The 21,382-nt window shown below is 37.8% G+C and overlaps 1 protein-coding gene across 7 annotated transcripts in view; it reads left to right on the top strand.

The window, feature by feature from the left end:
* Positions 1-21,382, top strand: part of Klhl15 (kelch like family member 15) — a 45,506-nt gene that overhangs the window by 19,794 nt on the left and 4,330 nt on the right. For 6 of the 7 annotated variants that reach the window (XM_008822713.3, XM_029558444.1, XM_029558447.1 and 3 more), the window contains one exon: positions 1,010-1,721. In XM_008822713.3, the coding sequence (XP_008820935.1) occupies positions 1,017-1,721 (705 nt within the window). In that variant the 5' untranslated portion in view covers positions 1,010-1,016. Of the gene's footprint in view, positions 1-1,009; positions 1,722-4,577; positions 4,673-21,382 lie in introns of all 7 variants that reach the window. The other variant, XR_003847708.1, reaches the window with a different exon arrangement.

Raw genomic sequence — 21,382 nt, 5'->3', positions numbered from 1 at the left:
TCTCTCTCTCTCTCTCTCTCTCTCTCTCTCTCTCTCTCTCTCTCAATATTACTTTTATATGTATTGAGTATATTGCCTGCATGTATGTGAGTGCACCTGTGTTGTGCAGTGCTGTGGAGGTCAGAAGAGGGCTTCAGATTCCCCTGGAACTGGAGTTAAGGACAGTTCGTAGCTGCCATGTGGGTGCTGGGAATTGAACCTGGGTCCTCTGCCAGAACAGTCAGTGCTCTTAACTTCTGAGCCATCTCTCCAGCCCCTTTAATTTTTTAAAATTATGTGTATGAGTATGTTGCCTGCATGTATATATGTGCACCTGTCTTGCAGTGCCCCCGGAGGCCAGAAGACAGTATCAGATCCTCTGGAACTGGAATTAAGGGTGATTGGTAGCCACTGTATGGGTGCTGGGAACCAAACCTGGGTCCTCTGCAAGAGCAGGTAGTGCTCTTAACAGCTGAACCATCACTCCGGCCTCTGGCCTGGAACTCTTTCCCTCAAATAATCTTCCTCCTTCAGCCTCTTGAGTAGCTGGAACTGCAGATGCCTGCTACTGTGTCAGATTCTTTATAGTAATGCTAGGAAAAAAAATTTTGTATGTACAACTTGTCATATTTATTCAGTTGTTTTCTTTGGGTGAATTTCTAGGAATTTTCATGTGGATTTTTTGGTGTGATTTTCCATTTTTTGTCTTTTCCCTAATTTAATATTTCATTATAAAATTTTTTATTGCTAATTACAGAATATGTGTATGATGATTGATGTAAAGTCAGTAATCTAGACATACATTGTTAAATTGATAAGTTACCATTGTTTGGTAGATACATCTTTAATAGAATCTCTTTCCCAGGTAGGAAACCTAAAATAGTAGTATGAAAACTTCATACAAAGTCCTCTTCTCTCTAAAGGTTTGTACACTTAGGCCTTTGTCAGTAGACTTGAGATATAAGACTGTTAAGAATCTTAAGATAATACATGATTAACGCCATTTTCTTCTTTAATTACTTTTTTCCAGGTGATTCATGGCAGGGGACGTGGAAGGATTCTGTTCCTCCATCCATGACAGCAGTGTCTCTGCTGGGTTCAGAGCACTGTATGAGGAGGGATTGCTTCTCGATGTCACTCTGGTTATTGAAGATCATCAGTTCCAGGCCCATAAAGCACTTTTGGCCACCCAGAGTGATTACTTCAGAATTATGTTTACAGCAGATATGAGGGAACGCGATCAGGACAAAATTCACTTGAAAGGTCTAACAGCTACTGGTTTCAGCCATGTTCTTCAGTTTATGTATTATGGAACTATAGAACTAAGTATGAATACTGTTCATGAAATTCTTCAGGCCGCCATGTATGTTCAACTCATAGAAGTGGTGAAGTTCTGCTGCTCTTTTCTGTTAGCGAAAATCTGCTTAGAAAATTGTGCAGAAATTATGAGACTCTTAGATGATTTCGGTGTTAACATCGAGGGAGTCAGGGAGAAGCTGGATGCCTTTCTGCTAGACAACTTTGTGCCACTCATGTCCAGGCCTGACTTCCTGTCCTATCTGAGCTTTGAGAAGCTCATGTCCTACTTGGATAATGATCATCTGAGCAGGTTCCCAGAGATAGAGCTGTACGAGGCTGTGCAGTCTTGGCTGCGGCATGATAGAAGACGCTGGAGGCATACCGATACCATCATTCAGAACATCAGGTTTTGTTTGATGACTCCATCCAGCGTTTTTGAGAAGGTTGGTGCTTTTGAAAGCAGTAGACAGGACTCATCATTTAGTTAAAGCAGATGTCTTTATAGATAAGTTTCCCAGATTTGGTCAGGAGTCAAAACAAAGAATAGTTTATGAGAGTAGTTGGTATATAAGACGCCGAATTTGTTATATCTTGGTAAAAATATATTTCATAGTTGAAAGGTAAACCAGGTAGGTAGTAGGATAATTCCATTTTAAAGTACTTTTAAAGTTGAACCATAATTTGATAGAAAATATCACAAATTTGCTAAACTTTTTCTTAAATAGGAACTGGGTTAGACTATTTTTAAAAGTAATACATGCTAGAAGTTGGCATTGAGGATTTTTACAGTTCTGCATGTTGTATATATATTAATGCATTTTAAAATTTAAAATGCAGCAAGGACACATACAACAGCTCTTGAAAAACCTATAGGCCACAGTACTATTTTCTTCCATACTTGTGCCTATTTCTGTTTCCCGATTTCACTGTGAACACTAAATTTAACCATGCAAACATGTTATGTGTCTAAAAACATTTCTAAAACTAGTAGACCATAAACCCTCTGTGTACACTCATCAAACATCCCTATGCACGTTTTGCCATGTAAACAGTTCTCTCAAAAATATTTCTTCTGTACAACAGCCTTGATTGTTGTTTTGGGTTGGTTTTTTTTTTTTTTGAGACAGGGTCTCCCTGTAACCCCAGCTGGCCCGGAACTCGCTATATAGACCAGGCTGGCCCTTTGAGATTCACCTACCTCCCGAGTGCTGGGATTAAAGGCGTGTGCCACCATGCTTGGCTTAGCCTGGTCTTTTTGCATGTAAGCATTTTCATTTTTATACCAGAGTCTCACTTGTGATCCATTCTTGCCCAAAGGAGAGAGAGCAGCTTCAGTAATTGCTTAACTTAATTGGTTTCTAATCACATGGTTACCTCTGGGGCTCTGTTTACCTCTTGAATCTTTCTAGAAATCACACAAAGCTTGGTCAACACCCTTCATATTAGAATATTTCCTCAGTTTTAGTTACCAGACTTTGTGAAAAAAAATCTGGAAAGGAGGTTTGTTTATGCCATATGAAAAATAAACAAATATGCACCTTTGAGTAACACTCTTAGCAGCCTGGCATGTTTTTTTTCCACCCTCTGAAGTGCTATGGATTGTCATTATCTTCTTCTTTTAATAGAAAACTCAATTTTATGGGATTTTATCAATATTCTCAGAATGTACTGATGTGACAGAAATAATTGAAACTAAAAATATACTTAATTGTATATCAGTAAGAATCAGCCCCACATCAATTATGTAAATCATTTGTGGCTTATGCTTTGAATTTTTTCTCCCTTTACTATTGTTTTTATTGCTCTCTTTCCCTGGGGATTCATGTCTTGTCTTTTTACATTAAATGCATATGCTTTCTCACTGCTGAAACAACCTCTTCAATTTCAGTGTAGATTGAAGTAGAAAGTATTTGTGAAATAGAAAATAAAGTTCCCCCTCTTGTAGGACAAGATGATGGATAACTAATAGCAGTTAAGTCATTTATAAGTACTGAGCTGCTAAGCTGTTTTACTTTCAGTTATCAGTTCAAGGTAGGCAACTGTGGTAGGGGCTAAAAGGTATACTATCTGTTAGTTTTTTAAAATATAGAAGACCAGCTTCCTGATGATTTCCTTTGGCACCTACAATGTAATAGTGGTTATTACCTTACCATTGGCTAGATACTGAATTTATTGGAATAAAAGTGTTAATAAGGTTCTTTTTCTTAGGGAAACTTAAGGCCTAGCCATACAGAAATCTTTCGGTTTTTTTCCCCTTATTTTTAACTGAAATTTTGTGCATTTCATACACACTGCCTCCCCTATCTGAACCCCCATCTTTTTTTTAATGTCTTTTTGAGACAGGGTCTCCCTGCAGCCACATCTGACCTGGAACTCATTGTGTAGACCAGGCTGACCTCCCAAGTGCTGGGATTAAAGGTGTGCGCCACCACGCTCAGCTCCCCCATCATTTTAAAATATAAAATCTTTCACTTCTATTTGAATAATACTCATAACCTAAGTGGCAAGTAGGCAATGGTTCTTGCCTTACTAGTATTCGAGATTTAACTCTATCAGAGACTTTTTAAATGTTGAGAAGTGTTCAAGTTAAGCGGATTTGAGACCTGATGTCTAGATATAAAACCCCAGAAATCAAACTGATATGGAAAATTTGGTTGGAAAATAAGAATTTGTTGTATGTCTTAGTGTTTTGAGCTTCTTCAAAAATAGTAACCATCTGTTTTTCCTGTACTTGCAGCACTGCAGGTCTTGAACAAGGCTATTTATATATGTGTGGCCCCAGAGTGGACATAAAAGTAAAGCTAAGTTATATCCAGGCTGATTCTTTTTAGTAAGAGTCTCTTGGGGAGGAAAGTATAGGTATTTTTGACTTGTGGCTTTATCTTTTTTGCAGAAATTTAGAAAAATGGATTTTTTTCTTTAGATATATTCCAGACTGGTCTCAGACTCAGGGAGATCTTCTGCCTCAGCATTCCCAGGTGCTGAGATTACTGGCTTGTGCCACCATGTCAGGCAGGGAATGTGGATATGCCCTGGTTTTCTTTTTCTTTCTCTCTTTTTCTTTGAGATAGGGTCTCCCTGTAGCCCCAGCTGGCATGGAACTCAAAGAGATCTGCCTGCCTCTGCCTCCCAGTGCTGGGATTAAAGGCGTGCACCTACCATGCCTGATAGGTCCTTTTATTTTCATTTTTATAGGTTTTGAACTTTCTCTTATAAACCAAAAGAATAGAATGATCACCCAAAAAAACATACCATGTAGGCTAAATAGTTCTTAACATTTTTCTGTATTTTCTATCAAGGTAGAGACTGTATATCCCCCCCCCAACTAGTTTAAAGAACGTTGCAGACATTGTGATACTTCATTCCTAACTGCTTCAGCCATCGTTGTCAAAGGGTAAGGATATTATCGTACATAACCAAAATACTATGGTCAAACCTCAGAGAATTAGCAATATTTCATTAATGTCATGCAACATCCAGTCCATTTTCTGTTATTTCAAAGATGCCTTTTTAGTTGTCTTATGTGAACTAGAAAATTTAATTAGTTAGCACATTTGGTTGTCTTAATCTAGAATTGTCTTTCCTTTTCCTCATTGGTGTTGAGGAATGTGGAAAAAGTTGAATGAATAATATAATGAACATGAATATAGCATTGAGCTGTTTGTTACCTGGACTCAAGAACTTTGCCATATTCATTCTCTAGCTTTTGAAAATAAGTTGAAAACACAAGATACATCTTAAATACTTAACATGCTTGTCCTATCAGTAAGGACTTTTTACTAAGTTCAATACTATTGCACCATAGCAACACCACACCAGGCTTGTCTAAGTTGTCTTAATCTACAGCAGTGCCATTTTTTATTTTTGAGAAAGACTAGGCTGCCCATTGTCTCATTGTGATCCTTGTTCTTGTATCAGATTATTGCCTTGGGTTGGTGTTAACTTAGTTCCTCTATTCCTTTTATTTCCCATTAATGCCTCTACTTTTTAGCATCATGTTTTTCAGGAACAATTACAGGAATATATTGTAATGCCAGAGGAAAAACTTGGAAAACCACTTAGCTCTGATCAAGCTTTGAAATCACCATTTATTTTGTATTATGAGACCCAAGTAGCCCATTTATTTGACTCAAATTATCAATTTTACTCAGTCTGTTTTGTGTTGTTTCTTTTAGTGTCATACAATTCCCTTTCCTTTAAAAAATTAGAAATGTCAATTTATTGGGGTTAAAACTATGTGAAGTGTCAAAATTGAAAGATTCCTTCTATAAAAAACCAGTCTGGAGCTTCGGGATACAGCTACATGTGGAAGAGAATAAGCTTGTATAGTGTCCTGTGTTCTATCTCCAGCACCTCCCAAAAACCAATGTGTAGCTATGACAGAGCTCCACTGTTTAGCGCAGTTGCCACTTGAGGTTATTGAACACTTGAAATGTTGCTGAGACATTGCTTACTAGAATATGTAATATTGTGTCTTTGGCTTGCATTTGTGGTTTGGATTCTGTTTTATTGCGGAGCACTGCCCTAAATTTAAAATGAATTTTCATTAGCAACTCTAAATATGCATTTAGTAAACTCCCTTTATCACATACTTACTCCTTTCTCTAATTCCCATCCTTTGGAGACAGTTATATATAGTTAGTGTTAAAGATCTCCCCAACTTAACAGTTCCATGGAGTGGTTGATGAAGATTAATTGTTAATGAGTACAAGCATGTCTTTTTGTCAGGAAAATAAGCAACTGTACCAAGCTTAGGGAAGGAACTTGTTCTATGATAGTAGCCTTCAGAGCAGTGGCATCATAGTGGGGAAAGAGATACTCTATATCTCCCTAAGGAAGAGCCCTGATGATTTCAGGAATCTTGATATGTTGAAATCATTAGGTTTATTCTACTGCAGTATCTTTCCTTTATTGGATTTTTCTTCTCAGCTGAAAACACTGTTTATACTGAATTCTCTGTGCAGCTACCACTTAACAGGAGAAAGCTTCCAGATTTCCTGAGTTCCTCAGAGGCAGTGATAATATTTATTGGAACCACACTATCTCATACACACACCTCCCCCTCACCCCCCATGTGGTATGCCAGGTTATGTACTAAATGCTTTATATAGGTGTAGAGTAAAGGCTATCCCCATTTTCTAGGTAAGAAAAGTGTGCTGTCCAGACTGGAATTCAAGTATGTTTACTTCTCAGTTCAGGGTCTTATAGCTGCTAGACTAGGGAGAGCCCCAGAAGGTACAGAGAACATGGCTGTTTCCTGTGATTCACCTTGTGTCATTTAGAAGTTGTTAGAGAGTTGGGAAAATTCGAATGTACTTGCATGAACAAGACAAAACCTAATGATGACACTAAAATGATGTAAGGTACGAAAGTACAATTTTGTGGTTTTCTGCTGCATAATCAAAGAACTCTGATGATCGAAGAATCTTTTTTTAAAAAATTTTTTGTGATGTTGGGTGGGGATTGGACCAAGGTCTTTGCATATGCTGAGAAAGCACCCCACCACTGAGCACATTCCAAGCTAGATCTTGTCCTTTTCGAAACATAGTTGTTTTAAGTTCTTATGATTTGTTTTTTTCTGTAGTGGATTCCTAGTTTTAAAACTAGACTGTAATTTCAATTTTTACTAAAGCAAATATCTTTGGAATTTATTTTTATTAGCCTTGATGGCTTTTGCATCTGTTAACAGATGTTACTGTTTCAGTAAAGATTTAAACCACTTAAACTATGCTGTTTGGGGTTGCTGTTTTGGTTTTTTTTGTTTGTTTGTTTTGTTTTGAGACTGGGTCTTAATCTGTAGCCCAGGCTTGGCTGGAACTCAATATGTAGTCTAGGCTAGGCTAGACTTGACCTGTGGCAGTCCTCCTGCCTTAGCTTTCTGAGTGCTTAAATTATGGTAGTGAGCAACTGTACCTGGCTGGTCTTTTGTTTTGTTTTTATTTTAATTTTTACAAATTTTTAAAAAAAGATTTATATGTATGTGTGTATTGCCTGCATGTATGTAAGTGCACCTGTATTGTGCAGTGCCCACAGAGGTCAGAAGAGGGCATCGGATCCCCTGTAACTGGAATTACATGTGGTTGTTAGCCACCATGTGGATGCTGGGACTTGAACCCCAGGCTCTCTGCTAAAGCAGCCAGTGGTCTTAACCGCTAGGCCACCTCTCTAGTCCCTGGTCTTTTGTTAAATTTAAAAACAATTACTGGGCCAGCAAGATGGCTCAGTGGATAAAGGTACTTGCTGCCAAGGCTGATGACCTGAGTTTGATATCCAGGACCCATATGATGGAAGGAGAGAATTGATTTCCACCACTTGCCTACACATATACACATGCATACATAAATAAATATAATAAAAAGTAATTCTTAAGTAAATGCATATTTGGCAAAATATGTACTTTATACAGATCATTTTTAAGCAAAATTATTGATTAGAACACCCATTTGTTGATTTCTTTAGTGCTATAACAGGAGTGGTAGCTTACTCCTGTAATTCCAGCACTTAGAAGGCTGATGCAGGAGGATTGCTATGAGTTTGAAGCCAGCTTGGGCTATAGAGGTTCAAGACCAGCCTGAGCTGGTATAAGATCTTGTTTCAAAAAACCAAATAAAGTAAATAAAAATAATATAGTGGTATTTTAACTTTCTGGTGTGACGCTGAGAAATGAGCCAGGCCTTACACATACTAGGCCAAATGTTTTACCACTTAGCTACACTTTTGAGTCCACATTTTAAACATTTTTTTGAACCTGGAGCATTTTCATAATCATAAACATAAAGTTAGACACAATATACCAGTGCTCCCCTTAGATATATTAATATGAAATATCTTCAAAATTATTTTAAATCCTATGCGTATAGAAAAACATTAGTTCAACTTTATATTTAGGATTTTATAGCTGATTTGATTGGCTGTTTATTAAGGAAGCAGATTATATAGATGTGTTCTACTTTAGATTCATCATGCTTATTCCAAATGCTTTGCTTGATAAACTAGCTCATGGTGTTGAGACTCCATAGTGCTTTTCCCACTAATCTGTTAAACATGATTTACTATATTACCCCAAATTTGGATTTATCTAAAGTTTAAAAAGATTTTAGATGCTAACATGCCCAAGGGCATGTGTTCTGCCATATCCATACCATGAATTCCTACAACTTTAAAAATAGAAACTGTTTAAGGAGAAAACATAATGTGTATCTGTTGTGTATACTTGAATTTATAATAAAATAGTACTTTTCTGTCACTGAGAATATATTTGAATTTACTACTTTGGGCCAGCAGGATGGTTTAGTAGATAAAAGTGCTTGCCTGATGACTTAAGTTCAGTCCCTGGGGACCTCCATGGTAGAAGTTGTTCTCATTTTCATACATGTACCATGGCACACATGCATGTACCCACATATATACAAGAAAGAAAAAAGAATATTTACTATTTTATGTTGCTAGGTTTAAAAAAATATATATCTTCATTATTAGTGAAAATCTAGGAGTCAGTGAAAATAATGATGCAGGAAAGCATTCTAGCACTTTTTGGTTTTTTTGAGGTAGGATCTCACTCTGTAGTCCCAGCTAGCTTTAAAAGTTACATTTTGGGGTCAGGAGTGATAGCTTGGTGGGTAAAGTGCTTGCTGTGGAAGAATGAGGAACTGAGTTTGATCCCCAGAACCCATGCAGGGATAAAAAAGCCTTCCATGGGTACACACTGATCTAAACAATGAGGCAGAGTCAAGCAGACCTGGGGTTCGCTGACTGGCCAGGCTAGGCTAATTAGCCAGTTAAGGCCAGTGGGAAATTGTCTCAAAAACAGGTGGAAAACACCTGAGGAACAACACCCAAAGTTGACCTCTGGCTTCCACATCCATACACATACACACATGTACACACACATCCATACCCAAAAATAAATGCTACATTATAAAATGGCAGACAGTGAGACATCCTGAATTCACCTAGAAACTGATGGAATTCAACGATGATAGTTTCAGTATCGAAAATGTATCGTTCTTAGAATGTAGGAGCTCTCAGAACTACTGTTCACCAACACTATTCTTCCAAATAGTTTCTATGTCAGCATAGTTGGTCTCTTTAGCACAGACAGTGGACATTTATTGTTCTTAATCTCATGATTAGGTATTATGATATTCTATTTGAAGAACAACCCATATGACAAAATGTAGGTGCTGTTGTGGTCCTTTGGAATCCTTTCGGTTAGGCAGTGGAACATGATATGACCAATCTAGTACTTACTGGATACAAAATTTCCAGCAAGCAAACTGTTAAATGCAGTTTTATCACAGATAGGTCAAAATCTCTTGAAAAGACTTTATATCTAATGACCAGTTAGAGCTAGATCAATCTAGAATACGTGGAAATGTTCCTCTAACCCTCACAAATTTAGGAGTACATGAGAAACAAGTGCTATATTTTGCAGACATATAAAGGCCAGAGGAGAACATTGGGACTTTTCTTATTGCTGTCCACCATTTTTCTTTTTTTTTTCTTTTTTTTGGAGATAGGTCTCTCACTGACCCTGAAACTTGCCATTTTGGCTTGCTAGCTGCTTGTCTCTGACCCACAGTGCTGATGCTCAGCTTTTACATGGGTGCTGGGGATTCGAGCTCCAGGCCTCTTACTTTCATAGCAGGCACTTTTACCATTACCCATGGAACCATCTCTCCAGCTCTAAAAATGCTTTTAAAGAAAGAACATAAGAAATTTGACTATAATTTCTGATAAGCTTAAAGTGTGCTTGAGAAAGTTTAAAATCCTCTTTAGAAATTAAATAGTATTTATGTAGCTAGAACTTGAATTTGCTTAAATGAACAGTTAGTTCACTTGGCCCTTGGAGTGAAAACAAAGATGAGTAGGTTTTCTGTTGGGAACTAGGTTAATGGGTTAATCATGTTTTCTCAGTTAATGTTTTCTCTGTATGAGTCTCCTTTGTGCCGACCCATCCTGTCCCATAGACTTGGACGATTGTAGTTAATACATGCAATTCTTTAAAAATCACTCAAAGTGTTTTTTACCCTTTGAAGTCTGCTTCTATATAAACACAGTGCTTTATTTTCTACCTTTGACTTGGATTCACTTTAGGTTCCCAGGTTGCTCAGAATACCAGAAGCCTAGATGTTGAATGTTAAGCCTTGGGAAAGGCAGTGTCTTAGTGGGTGTATAACCTGTTGAAAACAGTTTTAAAAGTTAAATCTTGGGCCAGGCATGGTATCACATGACTTTAATCCCAGCATTTGGGAGGCAGAGATAGGTGGATCTTTGAGTTCAGTTCTAGCCTGGTCTACATAGAGAATTCCAGGTCAGCCAGAGTTATAGTGAAACCCTGTCTCAAAAAAGTCCAGTCTTTTCTTTTTCGGTAAGAAGGATGAAACAAAACCATATAATATGGCCAGCTACATTGATATATAGTAGAAGAAACCCCTTTAAGTAAATTGGGAGAGAGAGAAACAAATGATTAACAGAAAATGAAAAGGATAAGTGCCCTAGCCAACAGGAGACCCTGGGTTCGTCCCCAGCACTTTGAAAAACAAAAGTCAAAATAACTGGAGAAAAGGTTAGGAGCCAGGAATATTAGGATTTTAGGCTTTGAAGTCTTAATTTTTAAATACATTTCCTAAAAAGTGCACATTTCCTAAGTAAGCATTACTCCATTACTCATTCAGAAAGTAGTTTTATTTGGCTTTCCTGCTTTACCATATTTATAAATAAAATATGTACATAGTAGAGAGTATTTCAGTAGGAAGAGATCTCTTCTTAGTTGTGAATTCTAGAGCTTAGTCCTGCTGTTTAAATAGTATAATCACAATAAAAAGTCTTAAGTAGTTTTTTTGTTGTTGCTTTTGAGACAGGGTCTCACTATATAACCCTCGAAATTGGTTTGTAGACCAGGCAAGTATTTTTTTTTTTTTGGTTTTTTTGATACAGGGTCTCCCTGTACCCCCAGCTGTCCTGGATTTACCATGGAGACCAGGCTGGCCTCGAACTCACAGAGATCCGCCTGCCTCTGCCTCCTGTCTTTGTCAGTATTTTTTAGTGTACACCTTCTACATATAAAAAGATAGGGTCTCTCTGTAGCCCCAGCTAGCCTGGAACTTACTATGTAGACCAGGCTGGCCTCCAACTCACAGAGATCCTCCTGCCTGTCTCCCAAGTGCTGGGACTAAAGGCATGCGCCACCATATTCAGCATTATTTTTGAATTAACTAGAACTTAGTAAATTTTGCTGAAACTCTTGACTCTTGTTGAGGTTCCCTCCTTGCTCCCATTTCCTCTGGTAGCTTTTCTTCAGAAGTTCAGGAGAGGGGAGGATGGATAGAAATTCTTACTAAAATTTGTCCTTGCCACTTGATATTTGACTATATATTTGGTACTGTCAACCTGTCACCCACAAGTTAACCAACCTTGTACTGAATATATTACCCTCCAGTGTTTTTCTTGTTATTATTTCCTAAACAATAAGAGTTTTAACTATGTATATGATACTTAAACATTGTGTTAGATATTTTAAGTAATGTAGAAATGACTTAAAGTATTCTGGAGCATGTGTCCCAGCTAAATGTTAACCCAATACCATTTTATGTAAGAGATTTGAGCTTCTGCAGGAGGTCTTAGAGCCAATCCCTCTCAGATATCAAATGTTGAATAATTATAGTATTGTTGAAAGGATTTACCCCTAGCATGAGCTTATTTTTCATCACCTTATTAACTTATTTTTTGAAGGACAGAGGGATTAGGTAAAGTATTTTGTACCTAGCTTTAAAAAATATTTTATTTACCTTTTTTTCTGGTCTTTTTGAGACAGGATCTCTCTATATCCACAGCTGACCTGGAACTCACTATGTAGACCAGGCTAACCCTGAACTCATGGAGATCCGCCTGCCTCTGCCTCCCGAGTGCCGGGATTAAAGGTATGTGCCACCACGCCTGGCTATTTACTATTTTTATTTGATGTGTATGGGTATATTGCCTGCATGTAAGTGTGCTGATGTGCTGTGCCCATGGGGGTCAGAAGAAGGCGTTAGATCCCCTGGAACTGGAGTTACAAACTGTTGTTAGCCACCATGTTGGTGCTGGAACCGAACCTGGGTCCTCTGCAAGAGCCCCAGTGCTCTTAATCACTGAGCTATCTCTCCAGCCCCCGACCTAGCTTTAAAAAAAATTTGATGAAAGATTATTATATATTCACAAATATATGAAAACATAAAAGAATATATTAGCTTAAAATAAAAGACATTATCACAGCAAAAGTGAAAAACTCATAATTTCATATCAAATAGCAGGTTTATATTCACATTTCCCCAGATGTCATATACATTTTTATGTAATTGTTTAAATCCATATTTAATGATGCTTTTGTTTCTTTTTTTGGTCTTTTTGAGACGGTCTCCCTGTAGCCCCAGCTGTCCTGTCACTCACTATGTGGACCACGCTAGCCTTAATCTCACAAAGATAGGCCTGCCTCTGCCTCTTGAGTGCTAGGTGTGTACCACCACATCCCGGCTGCTTTTATTTCTTAGAAATCAATATAAGCTTTAGTTCTAAGTCTGAGCATGATTTTTTTTCTACTTCTGGGGGTGAAGCTCAGGATCTTATGCATGCTAGATAAAGACCTTACAATGAACTGTACCTACTCCCCCCCACCCAGCATGATTTTGTAAAAAGTTTTTTTTTTTTTTTTTTTTGAGATGAGTGTCTCACTTCGTAGCCCCAGCTGGCCTGGAATTCACTATGTAGACCAGGCTGACTTCACACTCACAGATCTACCTACTTCTGCCTCCTGAGTATCCTGAGTGCTGGGATTAAAGGCTTGTGTTGCCATGCTCAGCTATAAAGAAAGATTTTTAACTTTCCAAGTTTTCCAATATAGCATAAGGACTGCCCTGAATTTTATTGAGAATCAAAGTCACATCAAATGAGCTTGGTGTGATTACACACACCTATAATCCTAGCACTTGGGAACCTGAGGTAGGATTCTTACTGGTTCAAGGCCATCCTGGGCTGCATAGTGAGTTCCAGGCTAGCCATGATTACATAGTAAGACACTATATCATAAAACCAGCCAACCAAAAATTAAATCAAATGTGGTTGTGGTTCCCAGAGATAAGGTTTTGTATTAGCATTAAAGTCCCATGATAGTGCTTTGTTTCTAAATTTTCTCTTGAGAAGACTGGGTCATGGTAGAGAAGGGAGGATAAAACTGACAACCAGTATTCAGTCTTTCACATACTTAAATTCATCTTTCTGAGAATTAGGTTAGCATTTTTGGATGTAGGAAGGGTCAGAAGTGTCTATGCAGCTAATTTCCTATAGGGAAGAAAATAAAGGATTCTGGTTCAGAATCACATACTGAAGGATATTAATACAAAACATTTTCTTTGGCTTAGTAGAAGTACATTGGACAGTAAAAAAATTTCAGGATTGGGGGTGTATAGCTCCAAAGAACATTTGCTTAGCCCCAAGTTTAATTAATAGAACTGTTCGAAAGCAAAACAGCTGATAGTATCTAAAAATCGCCAGGTGTGGTGGCACATGCCTTTAATCCCAGCACTTGGGAGGCAGAGGCAGGCAGATCTCTGTGAGTTCAAGGCCGGTCTGGTCTACATAGTGAATTCCAGGACAGCTGGGGCTACAGGGAGACCCTGTCTCAAAAAAGACAAAAAACAAAAAAACAAAAAACAACCAAATCTAAAAATCTCGATTTTTAATCAAATCCAGTAAGTTCTGTGGAAATGCCTATCACAAGTTCATTTCACTTCTCAAAATTGCAGTTAGTATAAACAAGTTACCTTTAGAACTTACTTGTCTAATATATGTATTGTGTGACGTTTTGAGAGAAAATAGAAATTTTGCTCAGTACAGGTAGCTAGCTGTCCTGTCTTTAAGGAACCACAGTCAAAATGAATCCTTTCTCGCATTTCCTCCTTTGCTAATGGTATGTGTATGGGTATGTACACAATTACATTAAAAAACAACTTTGAGGAGGAAATAGTCTATTAAAAAATTCAACCTAATGTTTTTAAGAGGTAATACGTTCTAGAATTTTGTATTCAGAATGAAACAAAAGTGCTATTTTCATAGTATAATTCTTAAGATATTCAAAAGAAGGAATGAAATTTTTTTTTGAAGTTTAAAACAAGACAGCTTTTTTATGGCTATGAAAGGAGAAGGAAAGTAATTTAAAACACAAAAGGAATGTCATTCTTTTTGTGTACATGTCTTAATTTGTTTTGTTTTTTTGATGCAGGTTTTTCCTTAGTCCCAGCTGGTCTGGAACTTGCTATATAGACCAGGCTGGCCTCCATCTCAGAGATATTCCTGCCTCTGCCTCCTGAGTGCTGGGACTAAAGACATGCACCACCATACCTGGCTGTATCTGTCTTTGGAGAGCATCTGATAGCTACAGATAGCTGTTACATGAGGAATGAATGATGGGAGAAATGCTTTTTTCATGAATAGATGAGTCATGTTTGTTTTGGGGCAGCTCTCTTCCTTAATACATTTTAAATGATTTCTTTCATATGGAAGCTTCAGCCCTGTGCTTTTTGTTTTAAAGCAGAGTACATGTGTGTGTATAAAATTACTTAGATTTAGTAGAAGCAGTAATTCCATTTCCAGAGAGAAGAAATTGGTTATGCTTACTGACACTGAGTAGTTTTAAGGAAAAATTACAGCAGCTTTGGGAAAGGGGCAAAGCAGATCTAGAATTAACCTTGGCCAAAAGAAATAGGAACTAAATTTCTTTAGTTGGAAGATCTTTGAATTAGCTATCTTTTTTTTTTTTCGGTCTTTTTGAGACAGGGTCTCCCTGTAGCCCCAGCTGTCCTAGAACTCACTATGTAGACCAGGCTGGCCTTGAACTCGCAGAGATCCGCCTGCCTCTGCCTCCCGAGTGCTGGGATTAAAGGTGTGCACCACCATGCCCGGCCTAATGGATAAGGCGTCTGACTTTGAATTAGCAGTGTTAAAAGGCACAAATTCCATTATTGGAGGTTTAGAGGCAGAACACTTTGATTGGACTTGAACATAGAGTTGAAGTGACTCTTGTAAACTCTTTTAGAACCTAGGTTTTAAAGGAGCACAATAGAATGGATGGGAAAGAGGACAAAGAAACTAGAAGACTGGGTGTAAAATGAAAGGCTAGACAATGACTCCAAGAGCAGTTAAACTGGACCAGTTTGAGGAGCTCTGTAAGAGCTAGGGGTAGAATGTGGAATGTGCTGACAGATCATCTAGCCTAGTCCTCTGAGACACTGGAATCCCTGTCCAGGTCTCCTGATGGTTAGCCACACCTGAACTACTTCCAGTGACAGGAGTTTTATTGACTTCAGAGGCCCAGTGGTTCCCTGATATGGGGGAAATAGGTATCTTTTTACTGATGTATTACAAAAGAGAGATACCGCTGTTAAAAAAAAAAACTGATCCAAATACAGATCTATATAGAATCAAAAAAGACTCCCTAACCTTATATACTGCCAGCTGTACTTTGGTGGGGCACGCCTTTAATCCCAGCACTTGGGAAGCAGAGGCAGGCAGATCTCTCTGAGTTCAAAGCTAGCCTGGTTTACATAGTTCCAGGCCAGCTGGTGCTACAGGGAGACCCTGTCTCAAAAAGACAAAAACAAAACTGCAGTGACATTATCTTGAAAGTTCTAATTATGGAGCTTTGTCTTATGCTGAACTAAAAATCTTCCTAATTTTCACTGTTGATTGGTAAACAGTTGCTATATTTCTCCTGAGTCTTCTTGGATTGAAACTTTCCTTATCTGTTTGACCATCCTTTCAGATCCCTTCATTGTCTTCCACATGTGTCCATTTTGTCAATGTCTACTTCAAAGTGTAGTGATGGAAGTGGACATTATCCTACTTGTGGTTTTTACTGTGGGTTAGATTGTGAATTCAGTCCATGCTTTTGTTAGCTCCTAAGGCTGCCATCATGTTGCTTGTTCATATTGATGATACAGTCCTGGTTTAACATTTAGAGTTTGTGGATTCTTAACAGCTTCTGTTAAAAACTGGATTTCCTACCACTTTGCTGTATCTTCCAAATGCATTAATATATAATTATTGCTATGATTCCATGTGAGTTATTGGTATATTTTCTTCTCCCCCATTCCCTCACCCCTCACCCTTCACACACAGTGCTGAGGATTGAACCGTAGACCTCCTGCATGTCAGGGAAGTTCTCTACCCCTGAGCTATAGCCCCCTTTTTAACTTAAAAGGTTTTTTTTTTTGGAGACAGTCTTGCTAAGTTGCCTTGGCTGGCCTCAAGCATGTTCTGTAGTCCAGGTAGTCCTTAAACATGTGATCCTTCTGCCTAAGCCTCCTGAATAGCTAGGACTATGTAGTTTATGATTAGATTTTGTTGATTTTACTTTGTTGACTTTATAGGTTTTCTAATTGTCTACCAGTGCTGTGAATAATCAAAACTTGAACAGGAAATAGTCATGAACCAGTGCTGTGAATAATCAAAGCTTGAACATGGAAATAGTCTATGCTGAGTGTGTAGCACTTTGCATTTTTAATCGCTATTATTTTAGCAATCCAAGGTGAACTTCAGGCTAACAAGTGTGTTGTTGGAAAACCTGCCTAGCTTTTAAAAAGTCTGCTCCCATTTGTCACAGTTTACCAAGATTACAGAAAACATTTAAACAGTCTTATCTATAATGCCTCTCAGGATCCTAGGATATGATCTGTGAGATCAAATGACTTGAACTTGGTGAGAATACCTAGCTGGTGTTCCCTATTTTTCCTCAATTGTCTTGGATTTAGGTTTCCTAATAATTGCATTTGATCTTCAGATTGGAAAGAAAACATTCTTAGTCGAGAATGAAAATAAAATAGGAGTGAGGTTATTGCTCTTTGTTCCTTGTATTACATTAACTACTCCATGGGGTGCAGATTTCACTTTTTCCTCTACTTTTTAACTTTTAAACTGCTGTTTGTTTAATACCTAGCACTTTGTAAAGTACCAGCATGTTTGAGTGCATTCTTACAGCTTCATTCCACTCTCTATAATACTTGTTTTATATGCTTGTTTCTTAACATCTGAATTCCAGAAAGCTTTCTGTGCAACACATCAGATTTTTTACTTCTTTTTTCCCCCTCCTCATCAGTGTAGTTTGCAATTACGGGGTTAATATTTTGCTTTTGAGAGACTCCAAACCTTTTCAAGTTCCTTACACAGTTTCTGATATTGGAATTGATCTGAATGTGCCTTTGAAAACTTGAAGTCTGCCTATCTAATATGTGAAGCCTTCTTCCTTTCTCCATCTCCAAAGAACATGGCTGCTTTCTGTAAAGCAATCTTCTCCTAGCACATACATAATTACGTTTTACTAGTGAGGATTAGGTCCAAAATAACAGTTTCTCTCATTTCTCCCTTCATAAAGACTTTCAATATAGACCAAGAATATGTTATTCATTTAGTGACAGTCTCACTGATGTCCCCTGGCCAGTAATAATGGCTAATAGCAACTGATTTTTTTTTGCATATGGGCACATAACACACCAAACTAAATCCTTTGCACATGGACTATCTCACTCATCTCCTATCCCAGGGTTAGGAGGCATGAGTGCTACTGTTATCTCAATAATGACAGATGAGGAAATGGGATTAAAGGTCCAATATTGCACAGCTTATGTGTACCCAAATCAGAAATTTCCTAAATCGAATTCCTTTTTTGACAGGATCTCCCTGTAGCCCTGGCTGGCATGGAACTCAATATGTAGACCAAGCTGGTCTTGAACTCACAGAGATCTACCTGCATCTGTGCTGGGATTAAAGGTGTGCACCACCATGCCCATCCTAAATAGGATGCTTAATCGCCATACTGGGTTGCTTGATATTTAATCAGAATGCTGGATAAGATTCTATAATTTGGAATTTGTACAGCTCTCAGACCACTGGCTGTGTACTGTAAGCACTTAAATACATAATTTGAGGTTTATGATTTTGTTAATTTTGATTTTATTTTTTTCTTTTTTAAAAAATTTAATGAGTCAGGGTTTCATATAGATCAGGCTGGTGTTTATCTTGCTATATCGCTGAGGATGACCTTAAACTAAACTCCTAGTTCTCTTAAGTGATGAATTATAGGTATACACCACCATGCTTGAGTTTTGATTTTACAGACTCTGGCCTTTTAGTTCAACAAACCAGTAAGAAAATGATAAATAAGTAAGGCACACTATTAGGCAAATCCTAGAAGAAATGAATGGAAAAGGAAAATACAAAAAAAGTCTGTTTTACTACTGAAATAGATTTTAAACTACTGTACCTGTTTTTTGGAGACAAGGTCTTACTAGGTAGTCCAGGCTGGCCTTCACTCAGATCCTTCTGCCCTAGCCTCCTGTGGACTGGCTTTACAGGTGTGTGCCACCATGCTTGGACTGAAATAGACTTTTGATGGCTAGATTTTTTTTTTTTGGCACTGGGAATCAAACCCCTCAGGGCTCACATGTGCTAAGCAAGTATCATTGAGGTATATCTCCAGCTCTTTGAGACCCATTTTTAGAATGGCAATAACTTTTTTATGTTTATAAATATGATACATGAGAAATACAGAATGCAAGAAACGTAAATTTCCAGAGAATAACTACTGACATAAACAAGTATACATCATAAAATTTTATTTAATTGCTATAACACCAGAGTACTGTTGCTCTTTAGAAATGGAATACTGTGAGAGTTGGGGACATAGCCCACTTGGTATGATACTTGCCTGGCATAGGGGAGGCCTGGTTCAATCCTTAGTGCCAATAAATAAATAAATGGCTGAATACGCTCTGCATTCCATGTTAATAAATAATGTTATCCTGTGCTGGGCATGGTGGTGCACGCCTTTAGTTCCAGTACTTGGGAGGCAGAGGCAGGTGGATCTCATGAGTTTGAGGCCAGCCTGGTCTACATAGTGAGTTCCAGGCCACCTGGGGATACTGGGAGACCCTGACTCAAAAAAAAAATAATGTTATCCTTAGTAGCTGAATGGTATTCCATTTTCTCATAAGAGATTGAAACTTGGGTTTTTTTTCCTTAGGTTCTTAAGTTTTTAAGTAGTGCAAAGTAAAATTAGTAAAGGATAAGATCTTGGATCTTTCTCATATTTCTCTTGTATTACTATATATATTTGTATTTTTGAGACAGGGTCTCCCTATATCCCCAGCTGGCCTGGAACTTGCTATGTAGACCAGGCTAGCTTTGAACTCCCACAGGTCTGCCTGCTTCTGCCTCCTGAGTGCTGGGATTAAAGGTGTGCACCACCATGCCTTGCTTTTCTTTTTTTGTATGTTTATGGTTAATTATTTGTTGATTTGTTCTATACTTATTTGCTAAGAAGAATTGAGCTGGATGTACAATCATTGTCATCCAAGTAACTAGGTTTTTGTTGTTGGTTTTTTATTTTTTAGAGACAGAATTTCATGTTGCTCAGGCTTGCTTCGAACTTATTGTGTAGCCAAGGATGGCCTTGAAGTTCTGATCCTTCTGCCTCTCAAGTGCTGGGATTACAAGTGTATACCATCATACCTGGCATGACTGTTTCTGTTAAGAACAATTATACTAATCTTATTTTCATGCTAAATGTTTTAATAAATAAACAACATTTAAAGATTTTTTTCTAAAGCTTAATGGAAGCTGCATTCTGAAATTTTGAAAATTGTATGAGCTTTGTAGTAAAATTGAGTTCAAGGTCAGATCCTAGATCTATCAGTTTTAGCTATGTAAATAACTTGAGTAAATTGCTTAATATCCTAAGCCTGCATTTTCTTATTAGGAAATCAAGGATTGTTATTGCTCTCTAACAGAAGGAATATGCTAACTTGAGATACACATGTACAGTACCCAACACAGTAACTTAGTTTTCTCTCTTACATAGTTAGGCAAGAGGTTCTCCACCTTTTCTGTGCCATTTACTCCTTTGCAAGTTTAGTGAAGCCCATGGAGGATCCCTCCCTTCCACCACCATCAGAATGATTTTATACATGCAAATGAAATGTATTACCAAGGAAACCAGTTATATTGAATACAGTTATGAAAATACTTAAATTTGAGTGCTTCCTGTTTCAACTCTCTGTTTGGACTTAGCTGGGGGAATGAATGACTGGATGGACTAATGAAAAGTAAACATAAAAAGGGATGAGAGAAAGCTCATAAACACAGAATGCCTGGTTTTGACTTTTTTTCAAGCTGTTATCTCAGATTTCCAACAGGGTCCTAGAAGTTTCCTCCTCTGGCACTCTACAGGCAACTCACCCCAGCAGGGAAGTCAAATACCTCTCCCAAGCCAGCTGCTTTTCTGTTTTCCCATATCGATAATCGCCACTTTTGTCTATTACCTCAAGTTTAAATCCACAAATCTCACTTGAATTGTCACTTTTTCACTCTATTCCAATATCAAATTAGTCACTAATATCTGTAGATTTTTTTAAGGCTGAGGAAGGTACCAGGGCTTTGCCACATCGTAGTACTCTACTGAGCTACATCTCCAACCTTCATCTTACAGATTCTATACGCACAATGTCTCCTTTAGCCTATCCAAATTTAAGACCCTCTTACTACATCCTTGTCATTTTCTGCTGGGCTCCAACTTCCTCTTTCACAGAGTATTTGAGCATTTGGGGGCAATTTGATAGATTCTTGTCTGCATCTAAAATGCTGCAACACTGGGATGTGACATTCTGCCTCATACCTAATTGTCAACTAACTATTGGTAAATTTGTACATATTTTCATTTTCCTAAATATTCTGAGTTCTTTGAGGAAGTGGACCATTTCTTACATTTATCTTTATATCTCCCCATAGTGCTTAGTACAGTTCTTTAAAAAAAGATTTTATTTATTTAATATTCTTATTGGAGAATTTCATACAATGTATTTTGATCATATTCAGCACCCCCTTCCCCACCTACCCTTTTATTACCCCTCCACCTTCATGTCCTCTGTTATTTTTCATACAATTTTTTATTTTATTATTTTTAAATTATGTGTTTATGTATGGGTTTGTGCACATGTATTCAGTGCTGGAGTTAAAGGCAGTTGTGAGCCACCCGAGGTGGGTGCTTGGGATCAAACTTAGGTACTCTGGAAGAGCA

The sequence above is a fragment of the Nannospalax galili genome, unplaced genomic scaffold (genome assembly GCF_000622305.1).
Source record: "Nannospalax galili isolate Female #2095 unplaced genomic scaffold, S.galili_v1.0 scaffold7, whole genome shotgun sequence".
Lineage (NCBI taxonomy): Eukaryota > Metazoa > Chordata > Mammalia > Rodentia > Spalacidae > Nannospalax > Nannospalax galili.
The sequence above is the reverse complement of the archived record's forward strand: the minus strand, read 5'-3'. Positions and strand labels throughout refer to the sequence as shown.